Genomic DNA, 23,424 nt, shown 5'->3' on the forward strand with positions numbered 1-23,424 from the left:
GGGCAATGAATGTACAAATGTACTTTACACAATTGATGTATGTATGGATTGTGATAAGAGTTGTATGAGCCCCTAAAATACGATAAAATCACACAAAAAAACAAACCAAAAAAAGAAAGTAATGATAGCAATATATGTACAAATATGCTTGATACAATTGATGTATGGGTTGTTAAAAGAGCTGTAAGAGCCACCCATAAAATGATCTTTTAATAGTAAAAAAAGAATGAATAAAATTATTTTTAAAAATTCCCTTGTCTACCTGCTCATAAAGGATTCAAGTGGATATGAAAACATGAAAAATAATACACTAACATTGAACAAATGCCAAATGATGACCCCCCACCCCCACCCCACACCCTGCCAAGAACCAAGACTTCTCCTTCCCACCCTTAAGTTACCCAGTGTCTTCTATGTGGTAATTAAAGTTAAATTAAAAAACAAAACACTGTTGTCCAGTGAATTCCAACTCATAGAGACCCATCTGTATAGGGTTTCCAAGACTGTTTAACTCTTTACAGAGCACACAGCCTCTTCTTTCTCTGGAGGAGCTGCTGGGGGTTTAACCGATGACCTTGAGATTAGCAGCCTAATGCCTAACCCACAGCGTCCTCAGTTGCTTATTTACATTGTAGTTCCATTATTCCGAGATGTGTAAATGTATGTGTGTGGGGGGGGGGGGAAGAAGGGAATTTTCCTTTTTGCCTATCTTCAAGTACTCAAATTTGTCATTTTACTTCAAACAAGAAGGCATTTCCGAGGCCCTCAAGACCTCAGTATTTCTAAGTGAAAAAGAACTCTCCCAAGCGGGTGCACCACCAAAGAAAAGCAAAATTAACGAAAAATCAAATTCATGAGTGCAACTTGTGCTTTGCAGTTGGTGGCGGCAGGGGTGACAGTGGAACAGAAATGGGAGTCCGGATACCAGGAGGGTAGGGGGAAAGTGGGTAGAGGAGGGGAGGAATAGGCAATGATGGACATTTAACCACCTCCACCCCCACCCTGGGGGGGGGGGACGAACAGAAACCATGGGGGAAGGGAGACAGCGGTCAGTGTAAGATATGAAAATAATAACATAATTTATCAAGGGGTGATGGGGTTGGGGGATGAGGGTGGGAAAAAAGAGGAGCTGATAAGGGTTCAATAGAAAGTAAATGTTTGGAAAATAATGTTGGCACCATGTACAAAATATGCTTGATACAACCGATGTATGGATTGCTCTAAGAGCTGAAAGAGCCCTCAATAAAATGATCTTCTAATAAAAAGTAATTTTATGAACGACTTGACCTTATAAACTAGCTAATATTCAACAATAATAAATATAACCGTTTATTAATGTCATTGCTTCAGTTAGCCTTAGAGACTATATCAGCTAAAAGTATTGACTACTTGTACCCAAATAAAGAGTACTAAAAAAATTAAATTAAATGGAGAGCAAATGCTTTGAGAATGATTGGGGCAGGGAATGTGCGGATGTGCTTTATACAATTGATGTATGTATAGGTATGGATTGTGGTAAGAGTTGTATGAGCCCCTAATAAAATGTAAAAAAAGAAAAGAAGGGGAAAAAAAAGAAAATGATTAGGGAAAAGAATGTACAGATGTGCTTTATACAATTGATGTATGTGTATGTATGGACTGTGATGAGTTGTATGAGCCCCTAATAAAATGTTTAAAAAATAAAATAAAATAAAAAGAGTACTCTTGATTGAAAAAGAAAAGAAAAGAATTGAACTGTGAATTCTCTTCTTATTCCCGAGTCACTGGCTAGGAACCGCCTTATTCCCCCGCACTTCTTCCCATCGTTCTGGGAGCTCCCACTCCATGCTAAAGCGCCCACAGGGTGGGCGCATGCGCAGACGGGAAATAGCCGCGCAGCGCAAGCGCAGGCGCAGACGCGGGAAATAGCTGCGCCGCACAGCGCATGCGCAAACGCGCAGCCCGGCCCTCTTAGCACGCGGCGGCGCAGAACATGAGACCTGTCTGCCAGATTCCTTGCTCCTGAGGGAAAAGTATTCCATTTTTTTGCTCCAGCTGTCGTTCTCCCCCAAGGTAACTACTTGCTTTAGGAGTCTCTTCTCTTTCCCCCTCTGCCTCCTATTTGTGTCCTATTTCACACACACCTCCTTCCCACCCAGAGACTTCCAGAGAAGTTCACAAGTCACCTCCTCCCCAGGAGGCCTGGTGGCAGGGGTCCAATGCAGGGGGAAGCGCGAGGCTTTGTGCCCCAGAAAGGATTACCGTCCTAGGACCCCACAAGGACAGTTCTACCCTGCCCTAGAATAGCTTCACCGGGAGTCAGAATCTATTCGCTGGCAGGGAGCTTGGTTTGGGAGGATGGCTACGGTTTAAAAAGACAGCAGTGAATATTAGCAAGATGTGGCAAAATTAGAATTCTTAAACACCGCTGGTGGGATCGTGAAGTTTTGCAACCACTTTGGAAAAATGGTAGTTCTGTAAGATCGCTCTCTCCGGGCTAGAGTTACACCTTGGTCCTTGGCAAATCGTGATCCAAGTGAATTTAATGAGAGTTAAAAGAAGCTTCAGGTTTTATGCGGCACCCATAGGATTCCTTTCGACCATGCGGCCTGGCAGAGACTGCTCGGGGTCACGCAAAGATCTCTCTCCCAAGTTTTCCTCCAAAAAAGACCTGTCTCAAGTTCTTTCTCAAGCCCTCTCCCCAGTTCCTTTCCTTTCTCTCTTCTCTCCCCCTGGCTCCTGCCTTTTCAAGGATTGCAGGGGGGAGGCATGGTGGATGACCCCAGATCGACCCCATTGGCTGAATTGCAATCACCTGGCCCAGGTGGGGTGATCCAGGTTTAACGCCCATCCATGCCCACCGGCAGGAAAACCTAGGCCTTTGTTCTATGCTTGGCTCTCCTGGGCATGCGTCAATGGACATCCCATCCCTGCCTATCTGCCTAACAGTTCCTAAGAAGTTTAAATACACAGCATATACCCAGCAATTCCACTTCTCGGATTACCCATGATAGAGGAAAACATAACTTGTACATAAACATTCAAAGCATTAGTAGCACCAAAGTAGAAATAACCCAAATGTCTTATCAAGTGACATATAGATAAATAAAAGTCAATGGAATATTATCTGGCCATAAAAATGGAGTATTAGTACAAACAAATCAGGGATGGGTGTTGAAAAAAATTGTACTGAATGAAGAATACCATCACAAAGACCACAGAGTGAACAAATGGTTAGAGAAACGAAGAGATTAGTGGTTGCCTCCCAACTAAATGGGCATGGGGTTTCTTTGCGAGTTGATGAAAATATTCAAAAAGTGATTTTTGGCAATGGCACAATTCTGTGAATATATTTAAAGCCTCTGATGGGTAAATTATAATGCCTCTTGCTCTTGAGTTGATTCTGATTGATAGCATTCCTACAGGACAGAATAGGACTACCCTGTAGAATTTCCAAGTATAGTCAGAATGCCCTTGGGCATGCTGTCAGCGGCCACCAGTCCCTGGAGAAGGACACGATGCTTGATAAAGTGGAGGGGCAGCAGAAGGATGGAAGTCTTAGTGAGGATGGACACTGGCTGTGACCCTGGGCTCAGACATGGAACAATAGTGAGGACGGTGCAGGACTGAGCGGTGTTTCATTCTGTTGTGCAGAAGGTCACTATGAGTCGGAGCTGACTCGACAGCACCTAGCAGCAACATAGACTGCAAGCCTAGAGTCTTCCTGAGGCCGACTGCTGCCTCTTTCTCCTGGAGTGGCTGGTGCATTTGAACCTCTGACCTCACTAGGCAGCAACTCTGGGTGAATTACGTGCTATGTGAAGTCCATCTGAAAGGGAGCTTTTTTGAAAGGGAGTCAGACTTCTTAAGGACCCACTCATATATTTATTGATATTTAAATGATTTTTTAGATTAAATACTTTTATTGGGGGCTCTTACATCTCTTATCACAATCCATACATTCATCCATCGTGTCGAGCACATTTGTACATATGCTGCAATCATCGTTTTCAAAGCATTTTCTTTCTACTTGAGCCCTTGATAAAAGCTCATTTTCCCCCTTTTGTCCCCTCCCTCCTCCACCCGCCTTCCCTCATGAACCCTTGATAAGTTATTGATTATTATTTTCACATCTTACATTGTCCTCTGTTGCCCTTCACCCACTTTTCTGTTGTTCATCCCCCTGGGAGAGGTTAAATGAATTGTTAGAGAAACAAAAACCGGATTGCATTCATCTGTTCATGGTGGAAAAACAGTGACTTTTTCTCAAGTTCAACATATCCACAAGTATTGTAGTCTTTTTTTTCTTCAGATGTCACTATTAAAAGACAATGATACTCCTGGCTATCAAACGATAGAGCATCTGGAGTTTTAAAGCCTTGAAGGTAAACAAATGGCCACCTAGCTCAGAAGCAACAAAGCCCACATGGAAGAAGCACTCTAGCCTGGGTGATCACGAGATGTTGAAGAGATCAGGTATCAGGCATCAAAGCACAAAAAATATCAAATCATCGTGAATGAGGGGGAGTGCAGATTGGGGACCCAAGACCCATCTATAGGCAACTGGACATCTCCTTACAGAAGGGTCTCGGGGAGGAGATGAGCCAGTGAGGGTGCAGAGCAGCAAAGATGCAACATACAACTTTCCTCTAGTTCTTAAATGTTCCCCCACCCCCACTATCATGATCCCAACTCTACTTCACAAATCTGCCTAAACCAGAGGATGTGCACTGGTACAGATAGGAAGTGGAAACACAGGGAATCCAGGACAGATGATCCCTTCAGGATCAGTGGTGAGAGTGGTGATACTAGGAGGGTGAAGGGTGGGGTGGAAATGATTACAAGGATCTACATATAATCTCCTCCCTGGGGGACAACAGAAAAGTGGGTGAAGGGAGACATCGGACAGTCTAAGATATGACAAAATAATAATTTATGAATTATGGAGGGTTCATGAGAGAGGGGGTAGTGGGGAAGGAAGGGGATAGCCTGCATGTTAAAGGGCAGTTTTTGTGTGAGTCGGAGGGAGCAGAGATCTGACAAGGACAATGTATTGGAGCCTGGAGGATGGACAAGGAGCCTGGTGGCGTCCGTAGTGGTGATGCTAGTTGCAAGGTTGGCAGTTTGAAATCATCCGTGGCTCCTTGGAGGAAGATGGGGTTTTCTACTCAGAGTTATAGTCTTGGGAACTCACTAGGGCAGTTCTGCTCTGTCCTGTAGGTCATTGCGATCTCATGAGGTTGATGTGGAAAAAGCCCTCTCAGACGGGCCGTCTAACATGTGTGAAGACGGGCATGCTTCCGGTGGGGGCGTGATGCTTCTAGAAGCAGCGAGTAGGGTGCCGAGCCGCTCCTCCAGCCCACCTCTTCTCCCACAGGCTCTTCGCCCTCTTTCCACAGTTCCCTCCCAGTCCTGCGGGACCCACTGCTGCCCTCAGAGCCGGTGCATCCCAGAGGTTCCCGGGAGCTCAGCTGTCCTGGCGATTCTTCACTAGCCATCCACAAGTTGAGGATTCCGAAATGCATCTCCCTAGTCTGTATCCCTTTAAACTCATCTCTCAGCTGCTCTCAACAGCATCTAGTCCGCACCCTCCGGCTTCCCAGTTTCTGGAAAAGGACTACCCCTTACTTCCAGAGGGTTTCTTCTTCCTTCTTCTTTAAAAATCACGCCCTTAAAACATTAACGCTTTATTAAAAAAATCGTTAAATAGTCTATTTAAATTTTTTAATTGGCCTCACGATGACCTTAAAAATTCAAAGTTCACATATTACACTTTTCTTTCATTATTATTATTTTTTAATTAATCATTTTGATTGGACTGAGCTGAAGCAGGTCAGGGTCCCACTTCCCTGCAGGTCCCTGGAGGTCAGCAGCTGCTGCCCTGGAATGAGGAGATGGGAGAACAATGCCTGACTCCCAGAGAACCAGCCTGCCTGCCTGCCAGAGCTAATGCATCACAGCCTGGGCCATAAATCTTGCTGCTCCACCACAGACACACACACACCCCTCCCTGCTTTCCTGTAAAACCCCAGACCCCAGAAAAAGCCCGTGATTCCCCTGGGCTACTTGTTAGACATGGGACTTCACTCGGGAGCTCCCCCTAATAAAGCTATTTCTGTCTCTGCTCTCCCTTTGCCCTCTCAGTTAACTTTGTCCGTCTCCCAGTGCCTCAGTTTACCCCTCACTCATCGTGTGCCTCAGTTCACCTCTCACTCGTCCTGTGCTTCAGTTTACCTCTCAGTTTTATTGGGGGGGGGCTCTTACAAATCTTATGACAATCTGTCATTCAGTTGTATCCAGCACATTTGTACATATGTTGCCATCAACATATCCAAACTATTTTCTTTTTACTTGAGCCCTTGGGATCAGCTCGGCTTTTTTCCCCTCCCACCCTCGTGAATCCTCGGTCAATTATGTATTCTTGTTATTTCGTGTCTTGCGCTGTCCGTTGTCTGCCTTCCCCCAAGTTTCTGTGATTCACCCCCCACCCCGGGAGGGGGGGGGCTATATATCCAACCGTGTGATGGGTCACGTGCTGCATTTAGATGGCCTAACTGCGGGTCTGAATTGACAAGATGACTGTGGGTTTGGGGGGGGGGGTGAGGAGTTTTTTTATCTCATTGAAGACAGTTCACCTGCATTAAAAAAAAAAAAGGTTTTTGTTTTCCAAGACCCTGATGATTTTGAAGGCCAGCGTCCCGGGAGAATGGCACGCCTACGAGATTGGGTGCTGTTTGTTAGTGCGTGGTTGAAAAAGCGGTTGCGGGGAAGTCTGTTTCAATTCCCAGAGAACAGTGCGTGTGAGGGTCGAACTGTGCACCATAGGGGTTTCCAGCTGATTGTTTGGTTTTGCTTTTGAAGATCGCCAGGCCTCCCTTTCCTCCGAGAGACCTCTGGGGAGACTCAATTAGCAGCCAGACATCCCTGCCTCAGGAGTACATTCAGGTTACATGGAAGCCTTACTGAGGTGCACTTCCCAGTGCGCTCCACCAGGAGGCACACGGTACCAGTTTGTCCCATGCTTGCTGCTGCTAAATGCAGCCCTGACCTTGGTTGTCACGGGTGGATTTTGTCTCCTGGTGAGCATGTGAGTGAGTGAGTGAGTGAGTGAGTGAGTGAGTGAGTGAGTGAGTGAGTGAGTGAGTGAGTGAGTGTGTGTGTGTGTGTGTGTGTGGCGTAGAGCAGCCCCCAGGAGTTCCAAGACTGTGACCTTTCAGAAGCAGGTCACCAAGCCAGTGTTCCCAGGCACCTGGGGGCGGGAGGGGGGTGGGGGTTCGGGGGTGTTAGGGAAGGGGCTTGAACTGCGTTAGGAAAGGCAAGACCTTGGCATTTTGGACACCCATCTGATAGCTAGAAAATGTTGTAAGCCCTTTCCAGCGCTTAACATTTCTCTGCTGCTGAAGTTATGAAACCGAATGGCTGCCTCCTTGTATCTGGAAAAAGACAGCCTTGAACCAACCTGGAAAGTCAGGGTAGATTTGTCCCGCTTTCTATTGAGCCATCGGGCATCTTCAGTCTCGTTCTGTGGAGTGGAAGCCCCAGTCAGACTGCCCTCAGCCCGTGATCATTGTTTCTGCTGGCAGGTAGATGCACGGTTAAACGCACAAACAGACCAGACTGGGGAGGTGCTGTCCAGGAATCTGACAGGGGATTTTAACAAGTCCGTGTGTGCGATGGGAACCCAAGTGCCCGACGTTTAAGACTATCTACCTCAGAAGTTAGCCGTAGTCCATGGAAATGGGGAGAGTGGTTGGGGAGTCTCAAACTCACACTTTCATCTTAGATTTACCAAGTCGGTGTGGAATTTGATCAGTTGTTGAATGTGTACTGAGTGTGGTGAGGGAAAACCGAAAATAAACATGCAGACAAGACCATGTCAAGTCCTGAGAAACGCTACAAAGAACTGTCAAGAGAATTAAAACAGATCCCAGTTTTCCTAGCTCTCTGATTTTTCCTCTCCCTTTTCTCACTCACCCCCTCCCTTGAACCTTACCTGCGGCAGACATTAACAGCCCTGCAAGATTTGTGAAGATGGCTCTCAACAGTTTAAACAGCTGTTGAAATAAGATTGTGGCAGTGATCCTGGGAAAGAGGCATGAGAAACCAAACACATCCCAAACTTTTCACATGCCTTTTTTTTGCGGTCGTTAAAGATTAAAAACAGTGACAGGCTGAGCCCAAACCACCTTCGCCTGCCTTCCCCTTCAACATTCTTGTTGGTTCAGCAGGTTACCTAATCTGCGGAGCCATCTGCCGCATTTCAGCTGAATAAAGCTTTGATTTCTACCGACTTTCACTGTTTGTATTCTTTGACAGAATCTGAAAGCCCATTACAGGAGAAGGGGCTGCTGTAGCTGCAGGAATGGGGGGAAACATGCCTCTCGGGCCCAATTTGAATTGTGACCAAATTATGAGCCGAAAACTGCCTGGAGATAATTAGGGACAGTGTGTCCTAAGTAGAAACTGCACGTGCAAACCTTGGGAATTGGTAGAAAGGTGAGAGCGTGGCTGAGGCGAATGACTGAGGAGAGAAGTGCCTGGGAGGTGGAAAGCCCCTGAAGGTTCGTGCTGTGCTGTGTTTGACCAGCCTATGGAGATACACTTTCCTCACTATACATTCCACACATCTAGGCTGTACGATCAAAAACCAGAGCACTAACCTCACTGACATGGAGTTGATGTGGATGCATAGTGGGCCTACAGGACAGGGTAGCACTGCCCCTGTGGATTTCCGAGACCATCCCTCCTTGTTGACGTGAGGTGCCTTTGAGTCAGGTCCAACGCCTCGGGACCCTGCATACAAGGGAATGAAACACCACCAGGGCCAGCCCCACTTTTGTAACTGTTCTTATGTTCAAGCACATTGTTGCAATATTCGCCTGTTTTATTCTGTGGTTATTTTTTGTTGAGAACATAAAGCAGAACAAACACGAGTTCGACAGTGTCCACATGTACAATTCAATGATATTGATGACAGTCTTTGATCTGTCCAACTAGTCTCACCCTCTATTCACATAAACTCAGTGCCCCCTTAAGTTTCCTGTCTTTGGAATTGTTCTCTCTCTCTCTCTTTTTTTTCCTTCAAACGTAGGTCTTAAAACAATGCTCAGGGTATGCAGTCTTTACTAGCTAGGCCAAACAAACTATTACTCGGTTCAAAGAACACAAAAAGGGATTTTTTTTAGCTTTATGTTTTTATGTTAAAAAATCATCTCAGGACAATAGTATCATGGATTTATCCATCCTCCAGAAAGTCTGAAATCCATGAGCATTTAAAATTCTACTCCACATATTCCCCCTTTTGATCATGACTTTTCTATCTTTGATCAACATGCGTCCTAAGGGCACAATGGCACCCTCCAGCTGTCCTTGTCTCCTGGCAGAGGAGGCAGTAGTTCACTCAGGCAATTTAGCCACACATCAGTTTCCACCTGCTATTTCTCCCTCACCTTTTTCCTTGGTCGCTCCAGGCAAATAGAGACCCATTTTTGTGTGGGTGCCATCTATAAGACCCACTACGAGCTACCTATGTAGTAAGGAAGTAGAACAGAGTGCAGGGTAGTGTACTCTTGTGATAGGGGTGGAACCCTGTAAAACTCTATATAGAGTCTTGTCAATGGGAATTAAATCACGGGTGTGGGGGGGGTACCAGGTCTTAATATGCATGTGAACACCGAGCCAGTCAGGGTGCAGGGTAGCAATGATGAAACATATAACTTTCCTTTAGTTCCTAAATGCTTCCTCCCCCCCACTATCATGATCCTAATTCTACCTTACAAAGCCGGCTAGACCAGAGGATGTACACTGGTACAGATAGGAAGTGGAAACACAGGGAATCCAGGGCGGATGATCCCTTCAGGACCAGTGCTGAGAGTGGTGATACCAGGAGGGTCGGGTGGAAAGGGGGAACTGATTCCAAGTATCTACATATAATCTCCTCCCTTGTGGATGGACAACAGAAAAGTGGGTGAAAGGAGACATCACACAGTGTAAGATATGACAAAATAATAATTTATCAATTATCAAGGATTCATGATGGAGGGGGGACGGGGAGGGAGTGGGGGAAAGGAGCTGATACCAAGGACTCAAGTAGAAAGCAAATGTTTTGAGAATGATGTTGGCAGCAAATGTGAAAATGTGCTGGACACGATGGATGGATGTATGGATTGTGATAAGAGTTGTATGAGCTCCTAATAAAATGATTTTTAAAAATACGCATGTGAACAACAGTGGATTTTAAAAAATAATAATTACGTGTAATTAAGTTCAGGATGCATATGCTTGTGTTAGGGTTTCAACTGGTAAGGCCTCAACATTTGGCTGTGATACATCAGATAATCTGGGGTTCCCTCCATTCCCCTTTCCCTGCATAGAAGGACAAAAACAGCCCAAACTCACTGCCATCAAGTCAGTGTGGACGCATAGTCACGCCTTTTGTGGGTTTCTCAGGCTGTAACGGTTTAAGGGATTTTTTTTTTAATCATTGGGGGCTCGTACAACTCTTATCACAATCCATTCATCCATCCACTGTGTCAAGCACATTTCTACATTTGTTGCCATCATCCTTTTCAAAACATTTGCTTTCTACTTGAGCCTGAGGGAAATTTTTTAAAAGCCCAGTTTTTCCACTACTGCCGACCATGCGGATCACAGCCACTTGACCACCAGGACGTGGGCCTTTGTTCCTTCCCGCATGTTTACATGACCTGTAGTTAGCCATTTAAATCCACATCAGTAAGGTGGAGCAGTAGCGCACACCTTTTGACATACCCTATTCTTTATGAATGGTTTCTGTAATGTTTTATTGCTCCTGTTATGGATTACTCTGTAAACCTTTTTTTAAAATCCAATAAATCAACTTCCCTATTCTTCCATAATCGTATAGTGCCAACTTGAAAACTGTCACGAAACAAAGGGCCATCAGACAGAGAACACTGTGAAGTCCATTTAGGTTAGAGGAGCCCTGGTGGCGTGGTGGTTACAAGTTGGGCTGCAGCAAGGTCAGCAGTTCAAAACCACCAGCCGCTCCTCGGGAGAAAGAAGGGGCTTTCTACTCCTCTAGACCTTCTCAGAAACCCACAGGGGCAGTTCTGCTCTGCCCTACAGGGTCACCGTGAGTCAGCCTTGCCGCGATGGCAGTGAGTGTTGAGTTAGGTTAAATGTAACACCCTCTCACTTGATCTCTTTTGATCCATTAAAAATGGTTTCAGTTCTTAATCGTGTCCACTTTATCTTTGCTGTTTTTCTATGGTCTTTTTAGTTGTTTTATTTTGCTTTGTATGATTTTATATGACTATGTTGTGTATGATTTCCTGTATAAGAAATCCAGGATTGGACGATCTAGAGCGACAGTGACTGGAGAGGGCCTGGCAGGAGAGAATGGGGGAAATGAGGAGCGAAGGACAGTGGGTCGGAGAAGAATATGTTCTGAAATTGATTGTGGTGATGATTGCACAAAGCTTCTTAATGTGGATTGAATGATTAAATTGTATGATATGTGAAAAAAGTAGTGTGAGCTATCACTTCATAACCACTTTATTTTGTTTTAAATCCCATTATTCTTTTTTAAATCATTTTATTGGGAGCTCTGACAGATATCATAACATTCCATAGTTCAATCACTTCAAGCAGTATTGTACAATTGCTACCACAATCTGTGTCAAAACATTTTCTTTCTTCTTGAACTCCTTGATGTCAGCTCTTTTTATCACCCCCTCTTCCCCCCCTCCGACCCCCCAGGAGCCCTTTTTGCTGTATCTTACACCATCCAATATATCCATTCACATGTACTTCTATTGGCCCTCTCCAGTGGGGTTATATAATCATCCATACCATCAGCCCCCACCCCCCTTTCCCATACCTGGAGGGGACCATTACTCCTGTTACTGTGTCTGACTTCATAACCACTTTAAAGAACATAGACAATAACACGTGTTGGCAAAAACCTGGAGAAGTTGGAACCCCTTTTCACTGGGGTGTGTGTGTAAGTTTATGTAAAACTGCTTCTTGGAAACAGTTGGCAGACAACTCTTCAGAAAGTGATACTTTTCTACCGAGGTGTTTGTTTTGTTTTGTTGCTGTAAGTTTGTCTCTATATGAAATCCAGGATAGCTAGATCTATGGAGACTGTAACTGGATTAATAGTTTCTTGGAGTTGGGGTTGAATGGGACTCTAGTAACAATGAGGACAAGAGGGAAAGAAAATGTTCTCAAGTTGATTGTTGGGATGATTGCACAACTCCCTGCAGTATGCTCAAACTGCTGTGTGATATGTGAATTATACGTCAGTAAAAAGAAGAAAGAAAGAAAAGCAGGGCCAATGACTACTACAAATGGGCAGGGGTCAGTCAGAATGGCTTATATTGTTTTGATTCTAACACTTTTATGGGATGTTAAGTGTAAACAGTGCTTTCATTTTCATTGTTTTCATTATATTTTATTAAAATTATAGCTATCATTAGTGAAAACAGGAGCATGGTTTGGGGTGGGAGAGCATGACACATGTTGGGGAAAATGGAGAGCGCTGAGAAAGGAGTTAAGCATCTACTCAAATCTTCCCTCAGTGCAAGAACACTGTGTTCTAATAACCTGGCATTCTGTGACACTAACCTTCCTGGACCGCTGTAGACAAAGCGGGTGCATAAGCAAATGTGAAAAAAGCTGACGGTGCCCAGCTATCAAAAGCTATAGCGTCTGGGATCTTAAAGACTTGAAGTTAAACAAGCACCCATCTTGCACAGAAGCCACAAAGCTCACATGGAAAAGCACACCAGCCTGTGTGTTCATGAGGTGTCAATGGGATCAGGTATCAGGCATCAGAAGACACAAAACAACCATACCAATGCAAATGTGGGGGGTTGGAGTAGACATCCAAAACCCATCTGTAGACAATTGGACATCTCCTCACAGAAGGGTCTCAAGGAAGAGAAGAGTCAGCCAGGATACAATATAGCACTAACGAAACACACAACATTCCTCTAGTTCTTTAATGCTACCCCCCCCACTATAATGACCCCAGGTCTAACTTACAAATCCACCTAGATCAGAGCATGTATACTAGTACAGATAAGAGCTCTCATAACACAGAATCCAGGAGAGATACCGCCCCCCCCCAAGAATAGTAATGAGAATAGCAATACCATGAGGGTAGGGGGAAGGCAGGTTGGGGGAGAGGAGAGAGAGGAGAAACTGATCATAGGATTGACGTATAACAACTCTCCCCTCCCACCAAGGGGGGATAACAACAGAAACTTGGGTGCAGGGAGACAGTGGACAAAGTAAGATATGAAAATAATTTATCAGGGACTCATGAGGGTGGGAGGGAGGGGAAAAGAGCTGATACCAAGGTCTCAAGTAGAAAGGAAATATTTTGAAAATGAGGGCAACATATGTACAAATGTGCTTGATACAATTGATGTATGGATTGTTTTAAGAGCTGTCAGAGCCCAATAAAATGATTTATTAAAAAAGAATATTAAGGGCTCTAGTCTAAGTCATTCATTCTCAATATCAAATATCCCTAGAAGGGTAAAATTTAGTTCTACTCTTATTAAAATTTCAAGGGCCCTTAAAAGTTTGTGACAAGCCACCTAAGATACAACGATCGGTTTCTCCTTGTCCAGATAGAAGAAGGGTGATGGAAATTGAAAGGCACATGGAAACAAGTAGTCTAATGCACTAACAGCCCATACCCAAATATTAGTCGCCATAACCCCGAGACCAGAAGAACTAACCCTTCTGAACAGGACCAGCTACAAGGCCCTAGATAGAGTAGGAGAAAAATGTGGAACAGAATTAAAAATCATGAGACTAGGCCTACTGGTTGCATAGAGAGTGGTGTGACCCCGAAGACGATGACCCGTGGCCACCCTTCAGGTCTGGATCTATACAAACCTTTGTGGTAGAATAATCCACCATTTAAAGTCACAGGGGCAGTATTGATCCAAGGATGAAAGATGCTGGGAAAGGAGGAAGAATGGCAACAGCAAACACAGAGGGGAAATTAGATAAACAATGACACATCGAGGGGATTGTAATGAATGAAACAAAATGTGTATGAGCTGATGATCTGCTTTGTAAACCTTCACTTAATTCACAATAAAACATTGAAAAATAAAAAGGAATGTCAGAGGCCACTTTGGAACAATGTCTAATAAAGCTCCTTGGGGGTGGGAGAATAATGGAAAAAGCCGGAGTGGTGGTGAGAAATGCTGGTCCAAGTGCTGTAAGCAGCCTCAGAACCTTTTGCCTTTCATGAATACTTCCTCTCTTCCCAGAAATTAGGCAACCCAGTGATCTTGCACAACTGCTTCAGGCTTAGTTTGTCCTGCCCAGGAGAATGACCATATTTTGCCTTTCAACCCTTTCCTCTTTTGGCCACAGCTGACGAAATTAAGATGCACACAGAGTGGCTAATGAGTAACCAGTCCTAAGATGCACACAGAATGGCTAATGAGTAACCAGTCCACAAAGTCTTGCTTACTTTTACTTCCTTTCCGCAAGTCCCTTTTGAGTTGTAACTCTTAGTTGTACAGTATTGAGTACGGTAAGACCCCTCCAGTTAAGACACCAGGAAGCACGTTCAAGGCTCAAGGCAGAATTTTTGTGTTTCATTCACAAGAGAAGTCTCTGGGCACCATCAGCTCTTTTATCCTGAACCCTGATTTGCATATGTCAGGGATTCTCAACTGCTGCCCTGTGGACATTTGGGGCCAATTCGACCCTGTTCGATAGAGTTATGAATCAGCTTGGTGGCACACAGTGTCATTGCTTTATTGGACAGGCTTCTCCTGTGCATTTGTACATTGTGGGATGTCGAGTCGCTCCTTCTACCCATTAAATGTCGGCGCCCCACTTTCCAGTTGTAACAACAGAAAATGTCTCCAGATATTGTCAGATGACCCCTGAGGAGCAGAACCACAGATAAAGAGAATCTAGAAGGTCAGAAGTCCCAATTTCTTAATCATATCATTATGATCACAAACTGCCGTTCAGGGCATCACTGAAACAAGGAAGTTACAGGAAATGCTCTGAGGCTTGCCTTGAGGGCCAAGATTAGCATCTTTACCATGACACTCACACTTAGCTGAGTGTTTAAGTGCTCTGCACTTGCTAAACACCAGAAACATTTCCATGGAGTTTATTCTGCCTCCTGGTGACCCCAGTGCCTCCTTTCGGAGAACCATGCCCCAGAAACAGTTCAGTGGCTTTTTATTTTTCGCATGTGACTTGTCAGACCTTTCTTCCATGGTACCTCTGGGTGGCCTTGACCTTCCACACTTTTGGTTCTCAACAAGGCATGTTAACCATTTGGCTTTATAGATGACTATGAAATATATTGAATAAACAAAGAAACACTTTAGCTGAGGGCGGTATTCAAAACTCAGTATTCTGTTTTCTCCTCAATACTGTATTTAAAAGTAAGCTTCCTCTGCATGGCCAGGAAGATTTATGGATAAGAGAGAACTCGCTCTTGATAGAAGTGCTAGGGAGCTTGGGAATCCTCAACTAGCCTCACCTGTTATACTTGTTTTAAACTTTGTTTTGCCAGCTCTACAAAAGTAATCCTTTTGAGTCATGTTAACGTGTGTATGCGTGCATATATAACTTATATTTGCTTGGGCTTAAATCCCATAGGCGCCCTGGTGGCATAGTGAGATATAGGCTGCTAACCATAGTGACATTGTGAAATGGCCTGTGAGCCCGACGTCAGCAGTTTGAAACCTCTCGCTGCTCCACAGGAGAAAGACAAGACTTTCTCCTTCTGCAAAGAGCTAGTCTCAGAAGTCCACAGTGACAGTTCTATCCCTTCCTATAGGGTCGCTATCAGTCGGAGTCAATTAGATGGTTGGGGTTTGGTTAAGTCACACAATAAATTATAAACTACCTCCTGAAACACACCACAGGCAATACCATGGCAGCTTTGGGCACAAAATCGTGATAAGTTGATTCTACCTTTCCACCTCTCTATATAACCGATCCATGATCAAGAAAAATAATATGTCTTTTAATTATTAAAAACTCAGAAATTATTTTTATTACGTAGAAAACAAAACCACACGGTTGCTATAGAAAGTAACATAGCTCAACTCTCTAAAATTGTTTGTGAAATTTCGGGAGCTGCCACCGTGCAGGACTTACAGCAGTTGCCCTGTTTGACAGTTAGATCCCTGTATTCAGATGCCTGGAAAGACACGAGGTTCATGTTCTGCTGTCGCATTTTGGCACTTCAGACCGTTGTTTACTCTGGACCAGTGTGTCCCAAAGCGGGTGATATGGCCCGATGGCCTAGAGCAGGGCTAAGCAACCTTTTCCCTTCCAAAGGTCATTTGGTGATGTATAGCGTCATTTGCAGGCCATACAAAATTATCTTAAAAATTAGCCTGTTATATTTGGTCAAACAGTAAATTAACTCACCCCTAATGGGTGACAGGGGATGTTAGCTGATATTAATGCTTTTGCATGATGTATAAAGCCTGCAGGGGCAATGTTCTCCACCCTTGACCTAGAGCAGGAGTTCCTAAACTTGGTTGGCTTACTTTAAAAAAAATTACTCAGTGCTTCCCTGTCATTTAAAACCTTTTGGACGATAGCCCACAATGTAAGATAAAGTGGAGGCAGCCCCCCTGCATCGTTCCAGCCTCCTCCAAATCCCCCTGAAGGTGGGATCACTCACTTCGGGCAAGACTGTTGCCCAAGCCCTAGGCTTAGTCTAGATCATATGCTCATTACCCAAATACTAGCCCTGAGGAATATAGGTCACATTCTCCCGCCACCCTTCAACCCCATGGAACTCAGTAGAATGAGCAGGAGTTTGGGTACGGAACAGATGTGTTTACATAGAAAGCATGCCAAGTAGGATGCCATCCTATATACTCCACACCACTTCCCAGTTCCCCAAACTCCACATCCCATAGGTGAGGGTCCTACCATACTTATCCCAGAATCCAGTGCCGGGCACCTGATGTTTTATTCCACCCTAGATCAGATTGTTTAAGCGGTTATTTTGCATTTTACAGTATGTGTATTAAAGTATCATATCTTTGTATGATTGAGTCAGACACTGTTATAAAATAGCTGTTGCTTCTCGACACACCCTCCGTCTAGGTCTACATGCTTCAGGAGGCGATGTTTCCATCTCTCTAACCCTTGCTCAAAGAATCCTGCGCTCTTCCATTTAGACCACATCATAACGGCAGTGTGGGCATCCTCGTGAGACACAAACTGCATTCCTTGGAAATGCACTTTGAATCTGAGAAACAAGAAGAAGTCCGAAGGGGCAAGATTAGGGTTGGAGAGTAGATGGGGGAAGGTTTCCCAATGAGATCCTTATAGTGTAGGTCCTTGCTACCCTGAAATGATGAGCAGATACACTGTTGTTGTGGGGGTGGGGTAGGGTGGGGGGAAGCCCCCCGGCACAGCTTGGTGCTCTTTTTTTCTCACTAACACAGCTTTTAATTTTCCTGAACCTTCATAATAAGTTCTCCCAGTTTTGTGTCCTTCGAGAAAAATCAAAATTCCCCCTTTGGCTTTCCATGCAATGTTGTTTGAGCATCACGTAGAGAAGCTTCCTGAAGGAGGATGCCCGCTTTGAGACAAGGGAGGCAGGGGCTGGCATCTCTCGGAGACTCCATCACTGTCTCCTCTAGCTGGCCCCCTTGGTTTGCAGCCTATCTCGCTGTCCTGATCTTATTTTCAGTTTGTGGGAAGTCTCCCGCCTTAAGATCCTGCCATTCTATACCCTTGTTGAATTCCTAGAGTGACTTGGGTTTGGATATTATAATAACTCCTTAAAGCCACCTGTAAAGTAAATCCAGCCGACCCTGCTGGTGGAGGTAGCTGCTCTTGCTTCTCAGATGGCTTTGTTACTCAGGAGAATCAAGTGGGAGGATTCTGACCCAACACCGCTCTGCTTTCTGAACTGAGAAGCATGTTGAAAGTGGAAACGAAACAAAAGGAACCCGAAGTGACAGCAGCCCTCAGGCACGGACAGAGTGAGAGACTAAACAAATCAGGAGGGAGCGGTCCATGGAGATCTGAAGGTCCACGGAGTTCTGGAGGTCCATTTTGTCCCGGTGGTCTAGTTGTGGACTTCCTTCCTATTCCTTCAGAGCTGGGGCAGCACTAGTGACATACATACTCCAAATGCTTTGAAAAGCCATGTGTCTTGGAGCAAGAAGACACGGTGTTACTGCCCAAATGCGATACAGCATGTGCGAATGCCAGGCTGCCTGTGGAAGAATCACCAGGGTGACATGAAAAATAATTGTAGCATCCCAGGGTGAAATCTCACCCTGGACGATTTCAATTCCAGCATTACCTGGCAACATGCATTTTTGACAGCTCCACCCACCCAAGGTGATTCTGCTGCCCTACCAGACCTAGGGACTGCTGCAAAGACTGGGAGAAACCTCGTTCTTTGTTGAGAAAAAGTGATCAGGAAAAGCTAATTAGCCCCATATGAGAACTTAGGTCCTTTGGGCAAAGAATCCGAAATAAAGTAACTCTTTCCAGGCCCCCAAACCCACTGCCATCAAGTCAATTCTGACTCATAGTGACCCTATAGGACAGAATCGAACTGCTCACTAGGGTTTCTGAGACCGCCTCATCTTTCGCCTGAGGAGTGGCTGGTGGGTTTGTACTGCCAATCGTACGGTTAGTAGTCCAACACTTAACCCACTACACTACCAGGGCGCCTTTCCTAGCTCCTAGGGTGATACAGCATTACAATGTAGGCATCACACATGACAGGACCTTGGTTGCTGATGGTCTGTTTTCTGCAAGTTCTTAAGAGGACGATGTGTTCAATCAAATTTAGTTCATCACCTGATACCAAACATTGTCTTAGTAATTTTTTTATATATGAGTGACAGATGATAGCAACCCCACCCCTACAAAGAAAATTCAGAAAGATGATTATGTTCTTAGATGATGACCACGTGCGAATGAGCGTTCATTGCTAGTAAATAGAAAGCTTGAAAGAGGAGGTTCCAGACAGACTCGCAACTTTTTGCATTTGGGTGCTAAGGGACGGCAGCTGCACAGGTCAAAGACCTAGAGAACACTGAGGGGAAATGACTTCCGCAGTGGGCTCAGCCGGTTTGGCAGAGTTTTTCTTACTTCTTTGCGATGGCCAGGCTTACAGGTATGTGTCCCACCCTCTTCCTGCTCCTGCCTCACGTCCACTGGGAGCCTCTGGGGCTCAGAGTTCACAGACTGCCTCGCTGGTCGGGGGGTTGGGGTGGTGGTGAGGGGGGCTGTTTTCCTGGTTCTTAGTTTCTCCCCTGCCCCAAGACAGAGGTGATGGGTTTAGTCCACTGCTGCTACTTGGTGCCTACAAGGCCCAGGTCAGGAAGTCTTTGAGGCACACACTTTTAGGAAGGAGCTCGGGGCGACATCATTGTTTCTCTGGTTTCTGAGTTATTGTCTACATTCGAGTCCAGACACAAAGGTTTCTCTGCGTGAGCCAATGTGGGCATAGCGCCTACAAAGATGCCAGTCAGGGCTCGGAAGCAGCCTGCCTGTGTGTCAGGGTGGTCTTGGGTGGGACACTTCCCCCTTAACCCTCTTGGTCGTCTTGCTCGGAGACCCCCAAGGCAGACACAAGAGTCAGTGACAGGTTTCTCTGCTGTTGCTCAGACATGATGTGGTGGTAGCCCATCAAAGTCATGGTCTCAGAACAGATTTCCTGTAGCCTAGTGACCTTTTCGAAAGGCAGGGTCCAGCGCCAGGCCTGGGAGACATTGAGGGCGTTCCTAGCATCCGTGTGGAAGGGATGTTTGCCCATGCCCTTGCCTTGGGTGATGTTTTGCACCCAGGTCTGGAGCCAGGGAAAGAATTTCAGCCCCACAAAATCATACATTCGGGCAGTCTGGGCCGTCGGCGCCCGGACCAGGTCCTCGTAGCGCACTAATAGGTAGCGCTGCCGCAGGGCTTTGGGCAAGAGCTGGACGGCCTCCAGGATGTCCCGCTGGCTTTCACAGATGGCCTCCATCACGTGGTAGGGCCAGTCCTCCTTCTTGAGTTGTCTCCACTTCTCCCCCAAGACGATGCGGCTGTCGGCCATGAGCTCCGCCACGGTGTGCTGGCGGGAGCAGAACACGGCCCGGGGATCCCGCACCAGGTGCACGATGCGCAGGTTGAGGGACGGGTCGCTGAGCAGCGGGTAGAGCACCTGCAGGTTGAAGAAGCGCACCTCCTTGAGCACCACGTGGCTGTAGGAGCGGCAGGCCGCCTCCACCACCTCGAAGGGCTGCCCCTTGCACAGCGTCTTGCAGTGAGCCTGGGAGATGACCTGTCCCGGGGGTAACATGTGGCAGGCCGGTGGGGAGCACAGGGCTCGGCTGGTCTCCCACTGAAACAGGCTGGACTGGGTCCGGGGACCCGGCGGCATGTAGGCATCGAAGACGCTCATGTCACACTGGAAGACGGAGCGGACCAGGTCGCGCACGGCCATGTGCAGCTGCCAGGCCGTGCTCTGCGTGAAGCTCATCCAGACGTGCCAGGCGGGCTCCATGAGGTAGAAGACGTCCGGGTGCTGCCCAAACACCTGCCCCACAAACGACGAGCCGGAGCGCCACGAAGACAGGATGAGCACGTGCACGGGCCTGGGCGCCTCCTTCTGAGGCGGAGCGCGGAAGTTGTAGCTGGACAGGTGGAAGAACAGAGCGATGATCGCCGTCTGGGAAACCAGCAGAAGTACCAGCCTCCTTTTATTGGGCATCTTGGCGCCGACTTTGAAGACCTTTAAGAGACAAGGAGTTAGGTGGGTGAGTCTGCTGGTTTGGTGTGTCTTCCATCTCTTTTTCCAGCGAACCCCACCTTCTTCCTGGTCCCCATCAAGGACTGGCTTAGAACACCTAAACCCTCCTGCCACCAGTTGTACCAATCTCCTCCCACATCAATTCCTGTCCTTTGAAGTTACTGTGCCATTACGTGCTATTTATTTTAGGCTCCGCAGCTCTTCCTTCCTGGTCTTTCTGTCCCTTGAGCTACCAAGAATGCCTTTTGCCAATTCCCATCAAGGCCATTCCAAGTCGTGGTGACCCATGGGAGTCAGAGTAGAACTGGCCTCCATAGCGTTTTTAATGCTGAGACTTTGGGAAATAGACTGCCAGGACTTTGTTTGGAGGTGCCTTTGAGTGTACTTGAACCTCCTAGTCCAACAGTTAGTAGTCAAGCATATTAACTGCTTGCACCACCCAGCAATCCCACTGAGAATGCCTAAACCCGCCATACTGAATCAGCTTGTAGAGGACCAGATCTGCCTGTCTCCAATATGTTACTTGTCAATGATAATATAACCCAACTCTTGCCTGGCTAATTTCTCCTGAAACTAAGGGAGTCAAGAAGAGCTGCCTTGGGCCCATGGCCCCACCCTCCCTATCTTGAAGAATGAACACTATTCTGAAGGTCATCTGCCACCTCCTTTGTTTCCATAAAGCACAGGACTTTGCACATCCACCCATGAAGGCTATAAAAATGGCCTTTTGCATTGTCTCCTCAGCAACAGAGCCAAGTGTCCCTAGAACCTGTCATTCTGTGAGACCAGGGATTTGAAGAGCTGGCCCAATGTTGGGCTTGCTTCTGTGTAAGTAATTATCTATAAGTCAATCTCTGGTTACAGACAATTCGTACTTGCCCTTCAGCGTTATGTCAATTTGTTCTCACTTTGAAATACAACAGATTTCACTCATTACAATAACCCTCTTCATTTGCTGCATTTGCAGCTTTCCAATGACAGGAGAAATCAGTTGGTCATTCAACCAGGATGTGGGGCATATTATATTAACTAACCCCACCCCACCTCCATCGAGTGGGTTCAAAGCCACAGCCACCCCATATGACAGAGTAGAACTGCTCTTTAGGGTTTCTGAGACTGTCAATCTTGCTGAGAGCAGAGAGCCTCATCTTGCTCCCATGGAGCAACTCATGGGTTTGAACCACCGATGTTGTGGTTAGCAGTTATTTTAGCCATTGCGTCCCAAGGGCTTCTTTCTTGCACTGAAACAACCACCAGTTTTACTGCCTTTGAGTCAACGTCAACACTTAGCAACCCTATAGAACAGAGCAAAACTGTGGAAAACAGATTTCTCCCAAGCTATCTCCCCCAAATATATCCCATACTTAGCTGCTTGCTACATGTAGCAAATGACTATACACTTGTAGGTCAACAGAAGTAGGCCAGGGGTTATTCTCCCTAGGGGTTATCAGCCAACCAGAGCAAGCAGACACCACTGTTTATCCCACAAGTAGGGCCCACTCCCTTCTGATGAGGATCGTAGTAAATTGTTTCCCTGAAGGAGAGCACAGGGAGGTGAAGCCCACTCAAGGGTGACCAAGGTTAGGCTGCCATCTTGAGTCTAGGGCCTGCCCGTCTTGTCAGACCCAAAATGCAAATTGTCATACATTCCTCACCACCCCTTTCAAAACTTCCTCACCCCCAGCTGCTGAGCATTACTTCCCTGATCTGTTGGCCTAGGTCACGGAACCAAGTCCGGGGAGCTCCCCCTAATAAAGCTATTTCTGTTTCTGCTCTCCCTTGTCCTGTCTGTCTGTCTTCCTGTACTTCAGTTTCACCTTCACATTTGGAGCTGAAGCCTGGGAGAGGTAGGGACACTCCCTGCTGTTTGGTTCCTGCTTCTGCTGGGAAGTAGCCCACCCCTCCTCTCCTCTTGAACCTCTGGAAACTGGCCTGGATGGGTGATTTATGGTCAGTATCTCTTTGTGTAGGTTTTTTTCTGTCTCATTTGTCTTGTTTGTCGCTCTGGACATTGAGGACCAGCAAACTCATATGGGAACTTAGTGTCTCTGTTTTCCGGGACGCTGATGGAGGGGTTTGTTCTGCAACCCTAGTACTAGGAGGAATGGAAATAACTGCCTTTCCCTGAAAGGGGTGCCACAATAAGGTCAGTTTCTTGTGTCCCTCTTTTCTCTGTGTCAGTCTTCTCTCATGTGGCCTCCAGCCTTTTATCTCTGTGTTTACCTTCTGGGATTCCTGCTCATAACAGGACTCTTAGTACTAGGCCGAGCGTGTGTCTAAGCCTTTTCTACCTGTTTGTGTTTGCAGCTCTGCGGTGCTGTCTCTAAAATTTTCTGCTTCTCCTTCCTCTCACCCTGAACAAAGGCCTCTGACCAACCTCTATTTTGCCTGCCATAAAAGCCAGGCTCCCTTCCCCCTCCTTGGTTTCCATTGTGTCTCTGATCTGAGGTCCCTGTCTGCTAGAGGAACCTTCCTGTTCTAGAGAGTCCAGGACCCTCCCCTGGGTCCCTAACTCTGATCAGGATGCCCTCAGGGTTACTGGATCGCTTTCTGACTGATGGGTGCAAATGGAGACCAGGAACCAGTGGATGCCCTTCTCCTCTGTCATACCCCTGGCAGTTTGAGACACAATGGGAAGTCTTCCATCCCAACCCCCTAAGGGCAGTCTTTTGGGGTGCCTGCTG

General features: G+C 46.2%; 1 protein-coding gene across 1 annotated transcript; it reads right to left on the bottom strand.

Moving 5' to 3' along the window:
- Positions 1-19,537: 19,537 nt before the first annotated feature.
- On the bottom strand, positions 19,538-20,701 carry CHST4 (carbohydrate sulfotransferase 4). The gene has a single exon (XM_075536734.1). It carries the CDS (start codon positions 20,699-20,701, stop codon positions 19,538-19,540), a length of 1,164 nt encoding a protein of 387 aa, XP_075392849.1.
- Between the last annotated feature and the right edge of the window lie 2,723 nt (positions 20,702-23,424).

Source organism: Tenrec ecaudatus, chromosome 18 (genome assembly GCF_050624435.1).
Source record: "Tenrec ecaudatus isolate mTenEca1 chromosome 18, mTenEca1.hap1, whole genome shotgun sequence".
NCBI lineage: Eukaryota > Metazoa > Chordata > Mammalia > Afrosoricida > Tenrecidae > Tenrec > Tenrec ecaudatus.

Coding starts and splice junctions, on each gene's coding strand:
- CHST4 (XM_075536734.1), bottom strand. CDS start 20,701: ATGCCCAATAAAAGGAGGCTGGTACTTCTGCTGGTTTCCCAGACGGCG.